Genomic DNA, 23,087 nt, shown 5'->3' on the forward strand with positions numbered 1-23,087 from the left:
TTAACATATTTTAGAATGTTGCATTAAATTTTTATTTATCTAGATTACTGGGTTCCCTGGCTCTCCCTTAAATTTTGCCCCTAATCATGGAAAGTTCAGTTTCAGCCTTTTTGGCAGAGAGGGGTATTATGGGGCCAGAGGGCCCCTGCAGATGGTGCCTGCTTCCTTAAATCCTTGACCTCGCTAATGGGAACATTTCTCTGCGCCTACCAGAGGCCAGGATCCTGTTCCCAACCTGGCGCACCTCATCCACTCTCCCATCCCCTATTTCTATAGAGCTCAGGGATGACTCCAGATTCTTGAAATCCTTTCCGATCAGCTTGATTCCCTAAGTATTAGTCGAGAGCAATGTACTGGGTGCGAGGCAGGCACCTGGTTAAGGCTGGGAGTGGCGGCAGATGGGCAGAGACGGAAGGGTAAGAGGCGCCCAGCGCGCAGGGGGCACCTGGATGGCGGCAGCCGGGGCGGGACGCGAACGGCTGGCAGGCTCAGCAACTGGAGGACTAACCACGGACCTCAGGGCACCTTCGGTGGGGGCAGCACGTTGGAAATCCCGACCTGGACTGACTTCCTGCCCGGGACGCCCCGCGGCCTCGGGCTCTGGGCGCGGGCCAGGGGGCGGCGCCGCGCCGGGTCGGAGGCGCTTCCTGGGCGCCGCGGGAACGGAGGAGCGGGCGGCGCGGGACGGCGCCATGGAGGACGGCGTGCTCAAGGAGGGCTTCCTCGTCAAGAGGGTGAGCGTGCCGGAGCCTCTCCGGACACGGCCCGGGGCTGGTGCGCGGCGGCCGCCGGCTTACCTGAGCCGCGATCGGGCGGGCTGGGGACCCTCTGGGCGGAGCCGCGCGTGTCGCGGACAGAGCCGGGTGGGCGGTGGCTGGGGGTGAGCTTTAGCTAGAAAAGAGGGGCTGGGGGTACGGGCAAGGAGGAGAATCCCGCTCGGCTAGCGCGTGTGGGGTGCGGGCGGGCGGCTACCCTTTGGAGGACAGCTTCTTTAAAACAACTTACTAAAATACGAAGTGTCTAGGATTTAACTATGATGTCTTAAAACAACAGAAGGGTGTTCTGTAGTCCCCCAAGCTCGTCCGATTAATGCATCATCTCCTGTATTCTTCACAATAACCCGTGAGCAAGGAGAAAGCCTTTGTTTGTTAAGCCTCTGCTGTGCACCAGTCTTGGACGCTGTCTCTTTTAATCCTCCCAACAGTCCGACAGGTCGGTGGTCCCATCTTACCGCCCTTTCTGAAAGGGGAAAAAGAAGTTCAAAGAGGCTAAGTAGCTTGCTCAGGATCTGGACCAGTGGGTGATGGAGCAGGATCGAAGCCACTCAGGCTGCCCACTGCAGGGTGGGTATTATTATCCCTGTATCACAGATGAGGAAACCGAGGGGCAGAAAGATGAGGTCGCTTGCCCAGAGCCCCGTGTCGCTGTGTGGTTGGTTGAGCCCTTGTTTAGAGAACCCGGAGGGCCAGCTGTAAAGTTACATGTGAATTTTCAACAGCTCAGGGGTCTTTGCCCTGGATCCCCTGTTGTTTAGGGGTCAGCTGTATTGTTTCTTTTCACAAATCTGGAGTTTTATTTTCCAAGACTTCCATCCAGTCACATGTCATTTCTATGTGGTGTTCAGCCTTTCCAAATTCTATAGTTTTTACTGATCATGTTGAAAATACTGGGGGATGACTGGTTACCTTATGAGTATTAATATTATATAAATGGAACAGTTGACGCTGAAGTACTTTAGATCATCCTGTTTCACTTGTGGTTGAATCTATCATGTTATTGCTATTGCTGTTGCTGTTTAGTCCTAAGTCGTATTCGACTTTTTTGCAACCCTCTGGACTGCAGCTCACTGGGAACCTCTGTCCATGGGATTTACCAGGCGAGAATATTAGAATGGGTTGCGGTTTCCTACTCCAAGGGATTTTCCTGACCCAGGGATCAAACCTGAATCTCCTGCATTGGCAGGTGGATTCTTTACCACAGAACCACCATGGAAACCCTGAATCTATCGTAGTTTATAGCAAATAAATAGAATTTGTTTTTTCCTTCACTTTGGTAAGCATAAAAAGTTTTAGCCATTCTGGAAAGGAGAGGGGTGAAGATACCCACTAGCATAAATTCAAGCAGTCTCTGAGCAGTCTCCATCCTCACTCCTTCCACGTCACCACATGCGGCTTTTCCCACAGCAAGCAAGAGTCCAGAGGAAAACCAGGCATATGGGACCAAGGTAGAAAATGAAGGAAAAAGCAGCTACAGGAGGGAAATTAGATTTGAAAAGTTCTTTTAACATTGATGTTCACACTGAACATCTATGCTAACCTAACAGCAGAGCATAAAACCTGGGGATGAGCCTTCCGGCTCTTCTACTGAGTTTCCAGCTTTGGCAGGGGGATGGGTGAAGAGGGGTGAAGGGACTCTCCCTCCCATGGCCTTCCCTGGCCAGCAGATCAACCCTGAGGTCCCAAGTCTCTTTCAGGTCAGTAGGGAATATAGTTATGTTATTTTACACATTATTTGATATAGGAGGGTAGGTGTGTTGTTTGCTCAAAACTATGAGCCAGAGGAGGTGTAGGAGGCTGTGCTGGATCAAGGGTCAGACTGGATACAAGCAGGTACAGAATTCCACGCCTGTTTCGTGTCACCGGGATTAAAATGATAGATTAGTCCTTCAGGGTTTGTGGAGGCAGCCACACCCCAGAGAGAGCACCTTTGGAGAACTTTTCCTGTGGCTTCTAAGGTGAGGGAGATGGGTGGGGGGTTTGATGGGCATTGTTGATTGTCAGGGGCTTGCCCACCAAGTTCCCTGTCCCTCTCTCCCTCACCTGAGAAGCTGCAGGAAAAGTTCCTTGAAGGTGTTGGTTGGTAGAATAACTGAGCCTGCTAGGCGCCTGTTGAAGACAAACCCTCTCAGATGGGCCCCTGTGGGCATCCCCGTTACTGGGGCTTGCCTTACGTGATTTCCCACCACCACCACCACCACCATGCAGAGTCAAGGGAGGGTTGAAGGGAGGGGAGGAGGTGAGTTCTCTTCCAGACAGGCCAGTATAGCGTGGCCCCTTAGGGAGTCCAAGGTACAGAGAAGGGAGGACAGTCAACTCGTCTGACCCCAAAAGCCCACAGACGGGCTAGACTGAAATCCCTAGAGCTGTCCAGCCAAACCCAAAGACGAGCAGTTGGAGCTGGAAGCCTGACCCCGAGGCAAGCGGAAGCCACACCCTTTCCTGCAAAGTGAGGAATGGGGCCCCTTGCCCCTGCCAACAGTCCCTCCCTCCTGATCACTCAGGCTTTCCCGCATCCCCCATTATTTCCCCTTTCCTCCTGGGTGGCAGCAGCAGCCCCTGTGTCCACCAGGGAAGTTGCAGGACTGTGACTGTGGGATTCCACAGGTTGAAGAGGGTTTACGGTACAGAAGTGGGGCGGGGCCCAAGCTGGCAACCCAGAGTACAGAACAGTCATCACCGGTGAGGGCGAAGCAGGAGACAGGCAGGGGCAAGATGGATTTGATTCTTAATCCAGCCCAGACAAGAAAGACAGCGAAGCTCCAGGCAAAAATGCAGGGTGCTCACTTAGCCTGGTGTTAAAGGAGGGTGCCCAGGAAGGAGGGCAGGTCTGCATGGGTGGGGCTGCTTGTCTTTAAAGAAGCGGCTGGAACACATCAGGCATGGCTGCCTGGCTTGTACCTCCTACAACTCTTAGAAAATGACGTGGCCATGTCAACACGCTGTAACCTAGATCTTTCATCTGTAGGACTCAATCTCCAGGAAAGGCCATAAAAGCTTTAGGAATGGGACTTCTCCAGTGGTGAAAGATCTGCCCTCCAATGCAGGGAATGTGGGTTTGATCCCTGATTGGGGAACTAAGTTCCCACATGTCATGGAACAACAAAGACCCGCCACAGCCAAAAATAAATAAATAATTTTTTTTTTTAAAAGGCTTTAGGAATAAAGTGTTATTTAGATAGAGAATAAAACCTGGAGGCTACCTACATGTCCCCTCAAATAAACAAATGATTACAAGTGAATTATGGTTATGCACAGGGCTTCCCTGAGAAGCTAAGGCACCCCACTCCAGTACTCTTGCCTGGAAAATCCCATGGATGGAGGAGCCTGGTAGGTTGCAGTCCATGGGGTTGCGAAGAGTTGGACACGACTGAGCAACTTCACTTTCACTTTTCACTTTCATGCATTGGAGAAGGAAATGGCAACCCACTCCAGTGTTCTTGCCTGGAGAATCCCGGGAACAGCAGAGACTGGTGGGCTGCCGTCTATGGGGTTGCACAGAGTTGGACGCGACTGAAGTGACTTAGCAGCAGCATAGGGCTTCCCAGGTGGTGCTAGTGGTAAAGAACCCTTCTGCCAATGCAGGAGATGTAAGAGACGTGGGTTCGATCCCTGTGTCAGGAAGATCCGCTGGAGGAGGCCGTGGCAACCCACTCCAGTATTCTTGCCTAGAGAATCCCATGGACGGAGGCTCCTGGTGTGCTACAGTCCATGGGGTCAAAAAGAGTCAAACATGACCGAAGCGACTTTAGCATAGCACGTGGTCATGCAGATGTTAAAAATGTTTTTCATATTATAGTCCAAAGAGTAAAAATAGAAATGGTACGAGAAAGGAAAAAGAAAAATTACTTGGATGAAAAAAAGACTAGAAGGAGTTCCGAAGGCTAGAAGTCTGTTTGAAGTGTCAGCAGGACCGTGCTCCCTCCGAAGCCTGCAGGGGAGAGCCCTTCCTTGCCTCTTTTGATTCTGGTATTTGCAGGCTGTAAAGGAAAAACCAATTTTTCCTTCCTAGGTAAGGAAAAATTTAGTTCTTACCTGCTGTGTTTTTCTCCACCTGTGACTCTCATTTACTTTCACACAGACTACTTCACTTCTGACTCTTCTAGTCACCAAATGTGTGGAGGTTTCCGCCACACCAAGCAATTCTCTGTGACCACCCGTGTGTGTCCTACGGTTTAACTCAGTTCTGACGCATCTACCCAGAGGCAGTCTCTGGTCCCATGGGTTAACAGCGCAGTCTCACAAGGCTGCTTCCCCAGCCTTCCCCCACCCGCCACACACACACTTCAGATGCCAGTCCGAAGCCCAAGTTATCACCTGTGCTCTGACTGTGTAACCAACCACAGATCAGAGGTTCCAGTGACCTTCTGCTTGGGGTGAATTTCTAGAAACTCTTCAAATCCCATATTTTTGGGATTTTATAGAGGCACATGTAAGCATGACAAATTGTCAAAGCCACTTTCAGCTCTTTTCTTTTCTCAAGAGAATGGTGGGGGGGGAGGGGCTAAAAATTCCAAGCTGCTAATCATGGCTCAGTCTTTCCAGTGGCCAGCCCTCACCAAGAAGCCCACCCAGAGTTTCCTCATTAGCACAAAAGATGCTCCTGTCACCCAAGAAACTTCAAGGGGTTCAGGAGCTCTCTACCAAGAACTGGGGGCAAAGAAAAATATATGTATTTTCTGTCATCTCACATAGGAAATGGCAATCCACTCCAGTATTCTTGCCTGGAGAATCCCTTGGACAGAGGAGCCTGGCAGGCTGCAGTCCACGGGGTCGCAGAGAGTTGGACACTATTGAGTGCACACGCATGTATGCATTATCTCACACAGGCTCTCTTTTGTGTTCCTTGGCTTGTAGGTGCTTCACTCTAATCTCTGCCTCCATCATCACATGACCATCTTCTCCCCATGTGTCTTTCAGTGTCCAAAATTTCCTCTTCATATAAGGAAACCAATTATATAAGTGTTTTTAGGGCCATCCTAATCTAGTATGGGGCTTCCCTGGTGGCTCAGCTGGTACTCAAATTGCCAAAATCCATTGGATTATAGAAAAAGCAAGAGAGTTCCAGAAAAACATCTGCTTTATTGACTATGCCAAAGCCTTTGACTGTGTGGATCACAACAAACTGTGCAAAATTCTTCAAGAGATGGGAATACCAGACCACTTTACCTGCCTCCTGAGAAATCTGATTGCAGGTCAAGAAGCAACAGAACCGGACATGGAACAACGGACTAGTTCCAAACTGGGAAAGGAGTACGTCAAGACTGTATATTGACACCCTGCTTATTTAACTTATATATAGAGTACATCATGCGAAATGCCAGGCTGGATAAAGCACAAGCTGGAATCAAGATTGCCAGGAGAAATATCAGTAACCTCAGATATGCAGGTGACACCACCCTTATGGCAGAAACTGAAGAAGAACTGAAAAGCCTCTTGATGAAAGTGAAAAAGAAGAGTGAAAAAACTGGCTTAAAACTCAACATTCAAACAACGAAGATCATGGCATCTGGTTCCATCACTTCATGGCAAATAGATGGGGAAATAATGGAAACAGTGACAGATTTTATTTTCTTGGACTCCAAAATCACCGCAGATGGTGACTGCAGCCATGAAATTAAAAGACACTTGCTCCTTGGAAGAAAAGCTATGACAAACCTAGACAGCATGTCAAAAAACAGAGATATTACTTTGCCAACAAAGGTCTGCCTAGTCAAAGCTGTGGTTTTTCCAGTAGTCATTTATGGATATAAGAGTCGGACCATAAAGAAAGATGAGCACTGAAGAATTGATACTTTTGAACTGTGGTGTTGGAGAAGACTCTTGAGAGTCCCTTGGACTGCAAGGAGATCAAACTAGTCAATCCTAAAGGAAATCAGTCCTGAATATTCATTGCAAGGACTGATGCTGAAGCTCCAATACTTTGGCCACCTGATACGAAGAACTGACTCATTGGAAAAGACCCTGATGCTGGGAAAAGTCAAAGGCAGGAGGAGAAGGGGATGACAGAGGATGTGACGGTTGGATGGCATCACCGACTCGATGGACATGAGTTTGAGCAAGCTCTGGGAGTTGGTGATGGACAGGGAAGCCTGGGGTGCTGCAGTCCATGGGGTCACAGAGTGGGACATGACTGAGCAACTGAAGTGAACTGAACTGAATGACTTCATCTTAACCTGATTACATCTGCAAAGACCCGATTTCCAAATAAGACCTCACTCACAGATCTCCCGGCTTAGGACTTCAACATGTCTTTTGCAGGGACATAATTCAACCCATAGTAAGTACCATCTCTGCTTCTTCAGGATTGTAGGGTCTTGGGCAAGACCTTTCTAGGCCTCAGTTTCCTCATTATGAGACTTAGGGAGTTTAGATTCTTTACCATCTGAGCCACCAGGGAAGCCCATAGTATTATATAGACTTTTTCAAAGGGTCCTCCAGCTGTAAAACTCTGTGCTTTCTAAGCCCAGTCCTAGGGTTACATCCCATCTTATGGACTTTCCTTCCACCTAACAGGGTGCTAAGCCATTCATGGTCCAAATGACCTCTCATCCCCGCCAGCTGCTTACAGACAAGGAGCCTGGAGAAGGTAGAAGATGCCCAGGTGAAGGGAGGCCTGGGTTCTTTTCCCACTATAACCAGTGTATTTTTGGTTTTTAACACCCTTTACCTGCTGACTTTGGGTCAGTCTCTTATACCCTCTCAGTATGATGTAGCTTATCTGTAGAGCTGGGATATTTCCTGTTTTGTGGGTTATTACAGGAACCTCTGGAGAAGGCAATGGCAACCCACTCCAGTACTCTTGCCTGGAAAATCCCATGGGTGAGGAGCCTGGTAGGCTGCAGTCCATGGGGTCGCTAGGAGTCGGACACGACTGAGCGACTTCACTTTCTCTTTTCACTTTCATGCATTGGAGGAGGAAATGGCAACCCACTCCAGTGTTCTTGCCTGGAGAATCCCAGGGATGGGGGAGCGTAGTGGGCTGCCGTCTATGGGGTCGCACAGAGTCAGACATGACTGAAATGACACAGCAGCAACAGGAACCTCTAGCTGAGCTGCCCACTCCCGTCTGGCTGAACTTAATTCAGGGGTTCTGCCGTAGTGCAGTCAGGTGATTTTTTTTTAACATGAGCACCTAAGCTTGTCATCATTCTGCTTAAAAGTCTTTAGGGACTCCCCTCCGGCCACAGTGAGGTCACCAGCTGCTTCAAGTGCTCTACCTCCAAAGTGAGGCCATCTCAGCCTTTCTCAGACTGCTCTCCTTTGCTGTCAGACTGGATTCTTAGTGGCTCATAACGCAGTGCTCTCTAGCAAGTTTGAACAGAAGGGTAAGTTGGATATATTTGGGAGGACCAAGTGCCATACAGCCAAGGACAATGCAGCCAGACAGAAATACCCCACAGCACCAGGAGGCATCTCTAGTGGAAACATCCTGCCGCCGCTGTTTGTCACGTGTTCCTGATAACTCTGGGGACTGGGTGTCAGAAGACCCCGTCCTTCCACCACCTTGGTGGCTGCCAAACACGCATCAGTGCCCCATGCGCAGGCCTGGCAGCCACTAGCCACCTCCCTGTTCCCCTCATGCCAGAAATTCTGGGAAATGTAGCGTTTCGTCCAGGAAATGTAGCCTTATCTGTGTATTAGTTTGTTCTGCTCAACATCTGTTGGTTTCATGTTTCTCCCTAACGTCTCCAGGCCCCTTTCTTCTTCTCTGTTGTTTTAGTTTATGAGGGCTCCGGTAACAAAAGACACGGATGGGATCGCCTAAGCAACAGAGATTTATTTTCTCACAGTTTTGGAGGCTGGAGTCTGAGGTTTAAAGTGTCGAAGGTTTGGTTTCCTTAGGCCATCTCCTCAGCTCGCCCATGCGTGGCACCTCTGGCTGTGTGCTCACATGGTCTTTGCTCTGTGTGCAGGCCTCCCTGACATCTGTATGTCCAAATTTCCTCTTCTCATGAGGCCCCCAGTCAGATTGGATTAAGACCCAGGTAATGGCCTCATCTGGGCTTCCCAGGAGGTGCTAGTGGTAAAGAACCCATCTGCCAATGCAGGAGACATAGGAGAAGCAGGTTCAATCCCTGGATGGGGAAGATTCCCCTGGAGGAGGGTATGGCAACCCACTCCAGTATTCTTGCCTGGAGAATCCCAGGGGAGCCTGGTGGGCTACAGTCCATAGCATGGCAAAGAGTTGGAAAGAACTGAAGTGACTTAGCACGCACACAATGGCCCCATTTAACCTAATCACCTTAAAGACCTTCTCTTCAAATACAGTCACATTCTAAGGTAGTGGTGATTCTTGGGTCAAGAAGATCCCCTGGAGAAGGGATAGGCTACCCACTCCAGTATTGTTGGGCTTCCTTGGTGGCTTAGGTGGTAAAGAATCCGCCTGCAATGTGGGAGACCTGCATTCAATCCCTGGGTTGGGAAGATCCCCTGGAGGAGGGCCTGGCAATGCACTCCAGTGTTCTTGCCTGGAGAATCCTCATGGACAGAGGAGTCTGGCAGGCTACAGTCCATGCGGTCGCAAAGAGTCAGGCATGACTCAGTGACTAAGCACAGCACAAGGTAGAGGTGGGGGAGTGGTTGGGGCGTCAACTATGAATTTGGGAGAAGGGCATAATGCAGCCCAGAATGCCTATGTTTTAAGGTTATTTCGCCTCCTCTCCTTCACCTTACACTGGCCCCCATGCCGTCAGCTTAGACGGCAGTCTCCTCTCTCTGCACCAGCTACACCTGTGTGCTGGCAGTTCACTGCCTTTACTGCTAATGCTGCACTTGAACCCCCTCAGCAGGGGCTCATCGAGCAAGGAGACCCGAGTCTGGGCCATGTGGAGAGCAGTACAGGATCCTCATTGCTGAGGAGTTAGAGCAAATCTTTTTCATTTCTTTAAGCACGTCAGCTTGTGTCAAGAAAAGCCATCCGCCATTGTGTAACGTGGATTCTTGGTACAGGATAGAGTGAAGAGAGCAAAACTGTAAAATTCAGCTTGACATATCTGTCCTCTCATGGGCCCAGCTCACGTACCATATAATGTAATGACACTTAGACATATTAGTAAACTCTTGTCAGATTAACTGTTAAAAGTCATATTTAGGGTAGGAGGGAGGCTCAAGAGGAAGGGGATATATGTATGCATGTGGCTGATTCACTTCATTGTACAACAGAAATTAGCACAACTTTGTAAAGCAATTATATTCCAATTCAGTCACTCAGTCGTGTCTGACTCTTTTCAGCACACCAGGCTTCCCGTCCACCACCAACTCCCAAAGCTTACTCAAACTCATGTCCATTGAGTAGATGATAACGTCCAACCATCTCATCCTCTGTCATCCCCTTCTCCTCCTTCCTTTAGTCTTTCCCAGCATCAGGGTCTTTTCCAATGAGTCAGCTCTTTGCATCAGGTGGCCAAAGTTTTGGAGCTTCAGCTTCAGCATCAGTCCTTCCAATGAATATTCAGGACTGATTTCCTTCAGGATTGACTGGTTTGATCTCCTCCAGTCCAAGGGACTCTCAAGAGTCTTCTCCAACACCACAGTTTAAAAGCATCAATTCTTGGCACTCAGCTTTCTGTATAGTCCGACTCTCATATCCATACATGACTACTGGAAAAACCATCTTGACTAGATGGACTTTGTTGGCAAATTGATGCCTCTGCCTTTTAATATGTTGTCTAGGTTTGTCATAGCTTTTCTTCCAAGGAGCAAGTGTCTTTTAATTTCTTGGCTGCAGTCACCATCTACAGTGGTTTTGGAGACCCCCAAAATAAAGTCTCTCACTGTTTCCATTATTTCCCCATCTATTTGCCATGAAGTGATGGGACCAGATGCCATGATCTTAGTTTTTTGAATGTTGAGTTTTAAGCCAACTTTTTCACTTTCATCAAGAGGCTCTTTAGTTCTTCACTTTCTGCCATAAGGATGGTGTCATCTGCATATCTGAGGTTATTGATATTTCTCCTGGCAATCTTGATTCCAGCTTGTGCTTCATCCAGCCCAGCATTTTTCATGATGTACTCTGCATATAAGTTAAATAAGCAGGGTGACAATTAAATATATATAGATATAAATATTTAATATATATAGATGTGTAAATATTTGTATAAATATATATTTAATATTCCAATTAAATATGTATGTATATGGAAAAGTGAAAGAGTTAGTCACTCAGTTGTATTTGACTATTTGTGACCCCATGGAGTCTAGCCTGCCATGCTCCTCTGTCCATGGGATTCTCCAGGCAAGAATACTGGAGTGAGTAACTATTCTCTTCTCCAGGGGATCTTCCCTACCCAGGGACTGAACCCAGGTCTCCTGCATTGCAGGCAGATTCTTTACCATTTGAGCCACCAGGAAAGCCTATATATATGCCATCCTTAGTTGCCACAGTAAGTTCTGTTTGGCTTAGACCAGTGCTCACACAGTCAACCCCTTCAACAATTTCCAGTTCCCTAACACTCAGTGCATACCTGCTGAGCATGAAACAGAATTGCAGCATCACACATGTGACAACTGAAGGGGCCTTGGAAATGAATCAGGGCTGGGTCAGGAAACCAGTAATTGCGGACAGTCTCTGATTCAAATAAAGTGCATCTCTCTTGGTTAGAATCCAGCCCTAATTGGGCTCTGCTCTGGGAAATATGCCAAGAAAGTCACTTTCATGAGCGTGTACAAAGCTATTCCATTCTGATTCTTCAGCAGACATTCCCCCATCCACTGGTCTGTTCTAGAAACAGACTCTCTGTCTTCACCTGCCTGTTTTGTCCACTGGCTCCATGACCCATCTGAGAGCCCCACAGGCTCCCCTGCCTTTTAGGTCTGTCACACCAGGTTAGGTAAGATGGTTAGAGTTCTTAATTTGTGGCTTCACTTTACAAATTCCCCATATCCCTCAACTAGTAACATTTTGGAGGGGGGATATATCCTAAGGGGAAAAAATTAGAGATGCAGATCAAAACTTATGTGCAAGGATATTCATTATGGAGTTGTTTATAATAGTTAAAAGAAAAAAAAAGAAACCTCACTTGCAAACAACAGGAGATGGGCAAGGAGATGATACATACACTTGTTGGTCATTAAAAGACGTGTTGAATATGAGTGAACTCCGGGAGTTGGTGATGGACAGGGAGGCCTGGCATGCTGCGATTCATGGGGTCGCAAAGATCCACTTGTTGGTCATTAAAAGACATGTTGAGTCTGAGTGAACTCCGGGAGTTGGTGATGGACAGGGAGGCCTGGCATGCTGCAATTCATGGGGTCGCAAAGAGTCGGACACGACTGAGCGACTGAACTGAACTGAACTGAATGGTGTGAGAAGATGCTTGGCAAAGTCAACAAAAGAAAGACTGGAAAATAAAACTATTCGTAATATGCTCTTGGTTAAAAAAAAACTAAAAGGGAAAAAGACAAAGGAAATGCAAGGTATTAATAGGATCTCTCTCTTGTTTATGTATTTGGCTGTGCTGGGTCCTTGTTGAGGCATGTAGGATCTTTAGTTGCAGTGGGTGAACTCTTAGTTGCTGCGTGTGGGATCTAGTTCCCAGACCAGGGATGGAACCCACGCCTCCTACACTGAGAGCTCGGAGTCTTAGCCACTGGACCATCAGGGAAGTCCCTAGGATCTTTTCTTCTGTGTATTTTGCAGTTTCTTTCAAGGCTTATAACCATAGAAAAAAAGAACAAATGGGAACTAGCAAGTCAACACCAATTGTTACATACTCAAAAGAGATGACAAAGAGATCCAAAGCTCACAATTTCTTCATGAAAATGAAAATAAACATATAATTTAGAACAGGATCTTTTGGCTCTTAAGGACATTATTGGGATAATTGGTGAAACTTGAGTGGAGTTTATGGAACAGAGGAAAATAACATATTTATGTAAATTTCCTAATGTTGATGATTGTATTGTGGTTATGTTGGAAATACTTTTTATTTTTTGGTAGGAGACAATAAAATATTGAGAAGCATCAATATTAATATATGGAGCATCATGTTAAAAACTAATTCTTAAATGGTTTTGTAAAAGTTTTTTTTTGTAAAAAAGTTTTATGCTTGTCTTCAGCTTTTCTCTGAATTAAAATTATTTCAAAATTAAAAAATAAAATTAAGCTAAGCAAGAGAGACAGAGCGTTATCTCCTTATTGGAGAGTTGATCCCATGGCACAGTCTGACCACCTGTGCAATGAGACTCCTCTCCCTATGACCAGGTCGTCCCCTCGGCCACCTCACCTCAGGGCTCTCCTGTCTGTCCTCAGGGTCACATTGTCCACAACTGGAAAGCACGGTGGTTCATTCTTCGGCAGAACACGCTGCTATACTACAAGTTCGAGGGGGGTCGGAAAGTGACCCCTCCCAAGGGCCGCATCCTTCTGGATGGCTGCACCATCACCTGCCCCTGCCTGGAGTATGAAAACCGACCGGTAAGTGAAGGCCCTTCTTCCCAGCGCCTCCCTCCCACTCCCTGGACCACCCCCTTCCCTGGCCTCTTAGCCAAAGGTGGTATGAGTCATGGTAAGAGCCGAGTTACTGAAAAACCTAGACTCAAATCCTGGCTGCACCACATACCAGGCACGTGACCTTGGGCAGGTAATTGAACCTCTCTGAGCCTAAGTTCCTCGTCTATAAACTTGGATAATGTAATGACACCTGACTGTTGCTCACAGCTATGATGAAGATCATGAAGGTAATGGTGGGTCAAAACATTTGTAGCCTAGGAGGTACCACACAGATGTGAGTAGTTACTGCTACTTCAGGTTCAATAGGATGGCTTTCATCCCCCAGGGGGTACGTGTTCCAAAAGTCAGGAGCAGCTCAACCCTAAAAGGAACCTGAGTTAATCATTTACCATCTACCATCAGAAAAGAATCGGAATTAATCATTTACTGAGGGCTCAGTAAGTGCCAAGAAATTGGCTAGGCTTGGAGAAGTCAAGGAAGAAAATTGTAAGATTGGTTCTTTCAGTTAATGATCTTGTTATGAAAGCAAGTGGTTAATTGAAAAACAGTTCCAAATGTTGGTACAGATATTATTGGCCACAGAGAACACTGTCTTGCTGAAAAGGAGGAAGATGCCCTTACAAGCCGTCTGGCTCAGGTACAACTTTGGGATGGATGGAGATTCGGGCATGAACTGGTTGAGAAAGTTTAAACCATATTATATGAAGAATGTGTGAAAGACTTGGGATGATTAGACCCAACCAAGAAGAAGATCAGGCGTAGACATAGAGAACCGACTTACAGACATGGGGGCAGGATGGGGGGTTGAGGAAGGAGAGGGTGGGGTGTATGGAGAGAGTGATATGGAAACTTACATTACCATATGTAAAATAGCCAAGGGGAATTTGCTGTATGACTCAGGGAGCTCAGACTGGGGCTCTGTAACAACCTAGAGGGGTGGGATGGAGAGGGAGATAGGAGGGAGGTTCAAGAGGGAGGGGACACAGGTATACTATGGCTGATTGATGTAGATGTTGGCAGAAACCAACACAATAGTTCAGTTGCTAAGTCATGTCCGACTCTTGTGATCCCATAGACTGTAGCCTGCCAGGCTCCTCTGTCCATGGGATTCTCCAGGCAAGAATACTGGAATGGGTTGCCATCTCCTCCTCCAGGGGATCTTTGTGACCCAGGGATTGAACCTGGGTCTCCTGCATTGCAGGCAGATTCTTTACCAACTGAGCTACTGTAAAGCCATTATCCTTCAATTAAAAATAAATACGTTTAAAAAAATAAATAAAAAAGAAGATGATCAAAAGGAGCAGAACTGAGTTCCTTCAGGGTAAGCGTTAATAGCCTCAGAGGACAGAGGAAGGCATTGAGAGGCTCAGTGGGTCCTATAATGTGCCTAAGCGACCGTAGCTACGGCTCTAGCTCAGTCTCACCTGGAAGCCTGTGTGTTTCCCTCTTTAGCACAGGGACTCTCATAAGAAGTGAGCTTAATCGAGAAGGCAGAATCAGGAGCAGAGAGACCAAGGCCTCAGGAAGCAGACTCTGCTCTAATTAGTCTATCCAAAGGGGCCAAGGTGGTGAACTCTCTGTCACTGATGGTGTACAAGGGAATCTTTAAACGCCCAGCAGCTGGGACGCAGTTGAGGGGTGAGGCATTGGGCAGTCACTGGATCACGTGGTCTCCCAGATCTGCTTCGGTTCCGTCATTTTTGCTGCCCAGCCAGCTTTCTCTCTCCCTCTCAGCCTGGTCTGACTGGCTGTCTCTTCCCACAGCTCCTCATTAAGCTGAAAACTCAAACATCCACGGAGTACTTCCTGGAGGCCTGTTCTCGAGAGGAGAGGGACGCCTGGGCCTTCGAGATAACAGGAGCCATCCACGCGGGGCAGCCGGGGAAGGTCCAACAGCTTCACCTGCTGAAGAACTCCTTCAAGCTGCCCCCTCACATCAGCTTGCAGTGAGTGCCCGGCCCTGCCCTCGCCCTCCCTGGCTTTGCTGCAGCCTCTGCTGTCTGCTTGGCTCAGGGAGGGGACCTCTGTGGCTGCTACATAGGCCTGGCTGGTGCTGCAACTGTGCTCCAGGGCCTGCTTACATTGTTTTCCCTATGTGGGAGTGGCCCTGCCAGCCTGCTCTGGTAACTTCTTGGGGTCCCTGCTGCTCCTGCCCACCTCAGTGTCTTGACCCCCTCCCTTCAGTGTCAACCGGGATGCTCAGGGCTATAAAAACAGCTCCCCAGGAATCTCCACTCACCAAGTCATTAGTCTTGTTTGCAGCCTGGTGGCAAGAACATGTGTTCTGTTAAGAGCTGCATTCTTATTCTGTGGGATTCTTCATCCATCCATCCATTCACTCTTTTAAGAAATAGTTGCTGAGTGCCTGCTGCATGCCGTACATCGCTCTAGGTGCTCATGCAGATGGGCATAAACAAAGTCTCATCTCAGGGGCTTTCCAGCCCAAGTACCTACATAGACAATAAGAAAAGGTCTGCCATTGGTGGCAGGGATTGTCCCACAGAACAGAAGGAAAGCAGGTCAGTGGTGGCAGTGATACTATAAAGTAGGGAAGGATGAAAGGAATTCCCTTCATGGAAATTGTTATATCCACGCATCTGCAGGAAATGCCCACTAACCTTGCAGGAAGCAGAACTTCCCAGGCTTACCAAAAACCTCCATACCAGGCTCACCAAAACCTCCATACCAGGCTCTGGAATCTTGATTGTTCATCTTTGTTGTTCAGTCGCTAAGTCGCATCTGACTCTTTGCGACCCCATGGACTGCAGGCCGCCCTGTTCCTCGCCATCTCCTAGAGTTTGCCCTAGTTCATGTACATTGTATCAGTGATGCCATCCAACCATCTCATCCCCTGTTGCCCTCTTCTCCTTCCCCTCAGTCTTTCCCAGCATCAAGGTCTTTTCCAGTGAGTCAGCTCTTTGTATCAGGTGGCCAAAGTGCTAGAGCTTCAGCATCAGTCCTTCCAATGAATATTCAGGGTTGATTTCCTTTAGAATTGCCTGGTTTGGTCTCCTTGCTGTCCGAGGGACTCTCAAGAGTCTTCTCCAGCCCCACAGTTCGAAAGCATCATATGTGCCCAGGGCGTGGCTAACCCATGGTGAGTGCAGGGAGGACCAACAGCAGATGAAAGTGGGTTCAAGTGATGGGTGACTTTTGAGAAGTAGCTGGAGGAGTTTGGACTTTATACAGCAGATCATAGATAATTCTTTTGTTTTTAAATTAAGCTGTGACTTAATTAATACTTCTATGCTAGACAGAATACCTGTCTAGCATAGAAGTATTAGAACATTTAGATGAACAAGAAGAAATGTTCCCCAATCCCACCTCTCAAATTCTGATGCATAACAGAATACCCCTCTTTCTCCGCGATGTGTATTATGCCACTTGCCACGTGCTTTATACCCTCAGCAGTGGCTCATGGACCCACCCTCATTCCTGTCAATGTGATGAGGGTCTCCTCTCTTTTGCCTTCTTTCCGTGTAGTCGCATCGTGGACAAGATGCGCGACAGTAGCTGCGGAATCCGACCAAGCCCCAACATGGAGCAGGGAAGCACCTACAAAAAGACCTTCATAGGTGAGCCCCTGACCCCTACCCCACCCCCGGGGCTGGGCCAGGGACTGGAGACCTGGGGCTTGGTGACCTGGGACTCAGTGGTGAGCCCTGAGTTGCCTGGCAGCCAACGGGCCAGCCTGAGAGGTGGGTGTGGCCACAGCCCTGGGCAGCAGGTTGGTGTTTGGTCTGCTCCAGGGCCGAGCCCCAAGGCTGTTCCAAGGCTGCCCCAGGGGTCAAGGTCAATGAGGTCACAGCCAGGCACCCCTGAGGAAGCTGGTCTGGAGCCTGTCGTTTTGACGGGTGCTGCCCTTGCCCCGCTGCAGGCTCCTCCCTGGTGGACTGGCTCCTCTCCAACGGCTTTGCAGCCAGCCGTCTGGAGGCTGTGACGCTGGCCTCGGTGCTCATGGAGGAGAACTTCCTTCGGCCAGTAGGCACCCGAAGCATGGGAGCCATTCGCTCGGGGGATCTGTCTGAGCAGTTCCTGGATGACTCCACGGCCCTGTACACATTCGTAAGTGAGGGCCTGGCTTCCTCTTGGCATGGGAGCAGAGAGGAAGAGGCCACAAAGTGTGGGCCAAGGGTCCACGGTCAGCGGGGAGAGGCCTAGGGCTCGGGGAGGGGGTACAGCTTCACCTCCAGGTGGAGTGGGAGTTTCCTTTCCCCTGTGGGAGCTTCCCCAGCCTGGAGCTGGGATGTGTTGGTAACAAGAGTCCTTGTCTCTCCTTCCTACCAGGCTGAGAGCTGCAAGAAGAAGATAAGTCCCAAGGAAGAAATCAGTCTCAGCACCATGGAGTTAAGTGGCACTGTGGTGAAGCAAGGCTATCTGGCCAAGCAGGTATGGTACAGCCCGCCTTGGAGCCGGGAGGAGGTGGACAGTCCTGAACCTCTGGGGAGGCAGGAACCCCCACAAAGGGTGGGAAGGGCTGAGACTCCAGAGGGCACTAGTTGTCAGCAGCATCTGCTAAGTCAGGGTCCGGTGGTGGCCACAAGGGAGCCAAAGCAAAGGGCCGGCACATGTCCGTGCCCATAGGAGTCCCAGACAAGCAGGCCTAAGGCGTTAGAGGCGTGAAGGCGGGAGGATGTGACTACAAGCTGTCACCCACGAGCCTTACATCCTTTCTTTGCCTCAGGGGCACAAGAGGAAAAACTGGAAGGTGCGGCGCTTTGTTCTGAGGAAGGACCCGGCTTTTCTGCATTACTACGACCCTTCCAAAGTGAGTACCTTGTCGAGCTTCCAGACATGTCTCTCCCCAGCAGAGCTGGGGTGGTTCCACCTCCAGCCTTCCTCCCAGCCTCCCTACCATAACTTCCACCCACAATGCCTTTCCTTCCACAAGTTGCAAACTGCTCCTCCCAGTCTGACCTCTCTTTTCTTTCATCACATCGTCGCCTGCTCAGTTGATCCTGCTCAGTGGATATCTTCATTGTTTTGGGAGGAAACACATCTTTCAGTTCCTCCAAAGCTGGCTGTGTGCCTACGAAGGGGGAGCTGAGCTGATGAAGAGACTCCTGACTGGTGCTTTCCAGCCTCTTTTCACCCGTTTCCACCCAAAGAGGCCGTGAATTCTGCCCCCTCATCCTCTTGTCCCCACCAATGTTTTGAAAGGTTTCTTTTACCATTTAATATTTAAGCCATAATTCTGAGTTTCAGATAATAAGTATTACTGCATGCTCAGTTGATTTAATTCCAATCAAAAGAACAGAAACATGGCCTTTTAGTCAGCCTGTTCAGCCTTGTCTTGGTAGATTTTCATTTGTTTTTTGAAATAATGAAGAGTGTGCATTCAGTCAGGAACCCAACCCTAAGCCAAGAACATGAGAGAGCTTGAAGGAGCCCCTGGGGACCCTGCTAGACCACAGGGAGGGCTAAGGGGCAGGGAGGGGCGTGGTGCTGATGTGACTGGCTGTGAAATGAAGCTCAAACTTCCTCACTCATGCAGATAACTTGCCATGGGATGTCCAAGTGCAGCCTCATCTTCTGTTACAAACGACTCTCACGGACTAATTCTTTAGTAGGCTGAGGGTGGTATGATGAGAGCATGATTCTTCTGTTGTTTTTGGTCCGTCGCTCAGTCCTGTCCAACTCTTTGTGACCCCGTGGACTGCAGCACACAAGCCTTCCCTGTCCTTCATCATCTCCCAAAGTTTGCTCAAACTCATGTCCGTTGAGTTGGTGATGCTATCAAACTATCTCATCCTCTGTCTCCTGATTCGTCTCCTGCCCTCAATCTTTCCCAGCATCAGGGTCTTTTCCAATAAGTCAGTTCTTCACAGCAGGTGGCCAAATTATTGGAGCTCCAGCTTCAGCCTAGTCCTTCCAATAAATTATTTAGGATTGATTTCCTTTAGGATTGACTGGTTTGATCTCCTTGCAGTCCAAGGTACTCTCAAGAGTCTTCTCCAGCACCACAATTCAAAAGATTCAGTTCTTCAGTGCTCAGCCTTATTTATGGTCCAACTCTCACATCTGTTCATGACTACTGGAAAAACCATAGCTTTGACTATGAAAGTGAAAGTGAAGTCGCTCAGTTGTGTCCAACTCTTTGCGACCCCATGGATTCCACGGTCCTTGGAATTTTCCAGGCAAGAATACTGGAGTGGGCTGCTATTTCCTTCTCCAGGGGATCATCCCAACCCAGGGATCGAACCCGGGTCTCCTGCATTGCAGACAGATGCTTTACCATCTGAGCCACTAGGGAAGCCCACAGCTTTGACTATACAGACCTGCAAAGTGATGTCTCTGTTTTTTAATATGCTGTCTAGATTTGTCATAGCTTTCCTTCCAAGGAGCAAGCATCTTTTAATTTCATGGCTGCAGTCACTGTCTGCAGTGATTTTGGAGCCCAAGAAAAGAAAATCTGTCCCAGGTTCTACTTTTCCCCTATCTATTTGCCATGAAGTGATGGGACCAGATGCCATGATCTTAGTTTTTTGAATGTTCAGTTTTAAGCCACTCTCCTCTTTCAGCCTCATTAAGAGGTTCTTTAATTCCTCTAAATGGCTTTTTGCCATTAGAGTAGTGTCATCTGCATATCTGAAGTTGTTGATATTTCTCCTGGCAATCTTGATTCCAGCTTGTGATTCATCCAATCTGGCATTTCTGCATATAAGTTAAATAAACAGAGTGACAATATCCATCCTTGACGTCCTCCTTTTCCCAAGTTTGCACCAGTTGTTCCATGTAAGGTTCTAACTGTTGCCTCTTGACTTGCATTCAGGTTTCTCAGGAGACAGGTAATGTGGCCCAGTTATTTCTGTCTCTTTAATAAGAGTTCCGTGCCTTCACACAGTCCCTAATCAGCTCTCCTTTCCTTTGCAGGAAGAGAACCGGCCAGTGGGTGGGTTTTCTCTTCGTGGCTCCCTGGTGTCAGCTCTGGAGGATAATGGCGTTCCCACTGGTAAGGGGCAACTTTGGCCCCATCCTCATCTCAGGGTCCTCCCTCCTGCTCTCTCAGTAATGCTCTGCTGATGATGGACGAAGCTGTGGGGACTGAGTAGGGGCTTTCTCAGTGAGACAGTGAATGGTGTGAATTCTGAAGCCAATTTCAAAATCAGAGAAAGGGCACGTGGGGTATTCTTAGTGTTTTAACAACACAACTAAATAATTCTCATCTTTAATATTCTTTCCCTTCCTTTTCTGTGCTTACTGGCCCATAAGCTTCCACCTAAGAACAATAGCTTACAATAGTGTTTAAAGATTGACAACACAGTTTAATATCTGTTATCGTGCTAATTTCACACTAGACAGCTAAGGAAGGTAGTATTATTCTCAACTTATGGATGGGAAGATTGAGGTTCAAAGAAATTAAACAATTTCAGTCAAATCCCACATCTGTCCATGCTTTTAACATAAACCTACTAGACTTTTTTGATGTGAGTGAGACTGCAGACCTATGGTTATCATAGAGGGCAGGCCAAGAGGTCTTCCAAGAACGTTCAGACATAAAACTAGCAGGCCTTAAGGCACAGATGAGGGAGAGGGGATGGATGGGAGGCAAACAGGAAAGCATGCCTCTGGTGGGATTTCCTAACCATATATGCACACTTGTACTAAGAAATACTTCATTATGTGTTTTTGTCCGTCTCAGTGACTTTCAGCTGTTCCCAGCTGAAAGCAGACATGGATATTCACTCATCTTTTTTTTCTTCCTGCCTAGGGGTTAAAGGGAACGTCCAGGGAAACCTCTTCAAAGTGATTACTAAGGATGACATCCACTATTATATCCAGGCCAGCAGCAAGGCTGAGCGTTCAGACTGGATTGAAGCTATCAAGAAGCTAACGTGACAAGGACCTGAGGGAATGGGACTGAGATTCCTCCCTCTTACCAGATGACACAGGATTTCCTGGACAATGGGAGTATGTTAAGATTTTTAACTTTTTATATTTTGTACTGCTTTGGAGTGAGATTGGTGGAGTTGCTTAACGTTGGCAGTGGTGCTATTGCCTTCCCCACCTTCATTTAACCTGTAAGTGCTGAAGCAGCCCTGTCAGCACCTTGACTTTTGCCCATGATCACAACCAGCCATTCCTTGGGTACCAAAGTAGGTCTCCCTTGTCACACTAACTGGCCATGTAATACTGAACAAAACACTATACCCTCATGATGGAGCTCTCAGAAATGCTGTCAGGACCTCTTAACGCCTTTGGAATGAATAAAAATTGACACTTGTTACTGGCTATTAGAATTCCTATACAAAGTTTCAGTTTTCAAAGGTTTTTCATGCTTAAGGCTGTAAGAATTATTAGGCAAGCTGATTATAAAAACATCTCAAGTGAGCTTAAAGCCTCATCTTCAAAGTATGGATGGGGCAAAATCTTGAACGAAATATTGTTTTGTTTTGAAAAAGAAGCCTTCATAAGTATTACACATTGCAGAAAAGAAATCATGGACTCAGTTGGATTAGTCACATACATAAAAGTAAAATTACAGCTTTTCTGTGAAAAAAGAAAAAAGTTGTTTGGAAAGATGCAGAGCAGGAGCTTTCTAAAGGAGATAAAGATGTCAATGGGAGAATTAAATCAAAGCATGAAATTTTGGTTTTAGAATGAAGATTAATGGAGACAAATAGGTACCAAGAAGGTTCATCAGTTAGGTTAATCTGAAGTAGTGAAAAGTCTGTATCATACAGTGTCTTTAAAAACATTTTTATTACTTTCAAGCTTAATACAGTAATCTGCCAGTACAACTGCTTAGACTTCCTTCAATGAATAGATATGTAACTTACATTTAAGGGGCGTGAACACCTCCAAAGTGCTTAAGTAAAAGTTCATTCAATAGTTTGAACTATCTTTTCTTGATCTTGTCTAGAATACCTGATCATTCAGATCAGGAATTCCAAGCTAATGAGGTTTTACTTTATTCCTTACATTGTAAGAGACTGCCTTTTAAAGCACCATTTTCCATTTGGCATCTCACCAAGGTCTGTGTCCTCAGTTTTTTTTTATTGCTTTTTGCTATCAATATAGGTTTTTATCTGAATTAAGCTGCATTTGGTTTGATGGCTTCTTGATTGTAAATTGGCACAATTACACCCCACTCTGTACGGTAGGTATCAGTATCATGAGTTGAAAAGTAGTTGACTATTACTTTGAGGCAAATCATGGGACAGTTCTTGCCAAGGGTACTAGCACTTGAATTTTTTAAATTCCTAATCATTTAAATTGCTTTTACTGTGGAAGTTAACTAGGTCAAGCAAGGCCGTCTGTGGGTTTCCACTAAGTTTTTAAGCATTATCCTCAAGTACTGGCTTGTCTTGTTTTACTAGAAAACATGAAAGATCATTTGGATATTTGTATTTTTCCGGCCATTTAAAATTTTCAACTAATACCTAAATGAGACTCAAACTATTGTTAATTTTCAGTTATGAGTTGATAACCACTTGACCTCAAAGACAGAACTGGGAGTAGATGAAACTGTCAATTTCTAGTGAGTCTTTACGCGGAGAGATTCAAAATTTGGGTAAACTGTTCACTGATCTTTTGTCAATCCTTTCAAGTTTTTAGAACTGGGTGTGATCTTGTCCTCATATTTGCAAGTGATACTTTTAGGTCAGCAGGGAGTTTACTTAGTTCTCTCCATCATCACTGAGGTATTGATCTTTTTCTCTGGCAAGGGTCATAAATTTGCAGAATTGTTGTGGAACTGAACAAAAGGCCTGCATAGGATATAAACCGCTCACCACGGATATCACCAGTATTTCTCAACAGTTATGGCTTTTGAAGTATTAAAAAATCCAGTGAACAAAGTGAAAATTCAATTCCTCTGCTTACAACAAACATTTAAGCAGCACCTGTTATATAGT

The 23,087-nt window shown here is 47.1% G+C and overlaps 1 protein-coding gene across 1 annotated transcript; it reads left to right on the plus strand.

Moving 5' to 3' along the window:
• Nucleotides 1-285: 285 nt before the first annotated feature.
• On the plus strand, nucleotides 286-22,140 carry PLEK2 (pleckstrin 2). The gene is made up of 9 exons (XM_070377678.1): nucleotides 286-734; nucleotides 13,030-13,194; nucleotides 14,995-15,176; nucleotides 16,714-16,805; nucleotides 17,108-17,295; nucleotides 17,518-17,619; nucleotides 17,915-17,998; nucleotides 20,104-20,182; nucleotides 20,942-22,140. The coding sequence occupies exons 1-9, from the start codon at nucleotides 399-401 to the stop codon at nucleotides 21,067-21,069; spliced, it is 1,356 nt and encodes a 451-aa protein (XP_070233779.1). The 5' UTR covers nucleotides 286-398; the 3' UTR covers nucleotides 21,070-22,140.
• The last annotated feature ends 947 nt before the right edge of the window (nucleotides 22,141-23,087 follow it).

Source organism: Bos mutus, chromosome 10 (assembly GCF_027580195.1).
Source record: "Bos mutus isolate GX-2022 chromosome 10, NWIPB_WYAK_1.1, whole genome shotgun sequence".
Classification (NCBI taxonomy): Eukaryota; Metazoa; Chordata; class Mammalia; order Artiodactyla; family Bovidae; genus Bos; species Bos mutus.

Excerpts from the sequence above, each read along its gene's own strand:
- PLEK2 (XM_070377678.1), top strand. The coding sequence starts at position 399 with ATGGGCAGAGACGGAAGGGTAAGAGGCGCCCAGCGCGCAGGGGGCACC. Across the intron at positions 15,177-16,713 it reads CCCCCTCACATCAGCTTGCA|TCGCATCGTGGACAAGATGC; the intron begins GTGAGTGCCCGG and ends CTTTCCGTGTAG. Across the intron at positions 17,999-20,103 it reads ATTACTACGACCCTTCCAAA|GAAGAGAACCGGCCAGTGGG; the intron begins GTGAGTACCTTG and ends TTTCCTTTGCAG.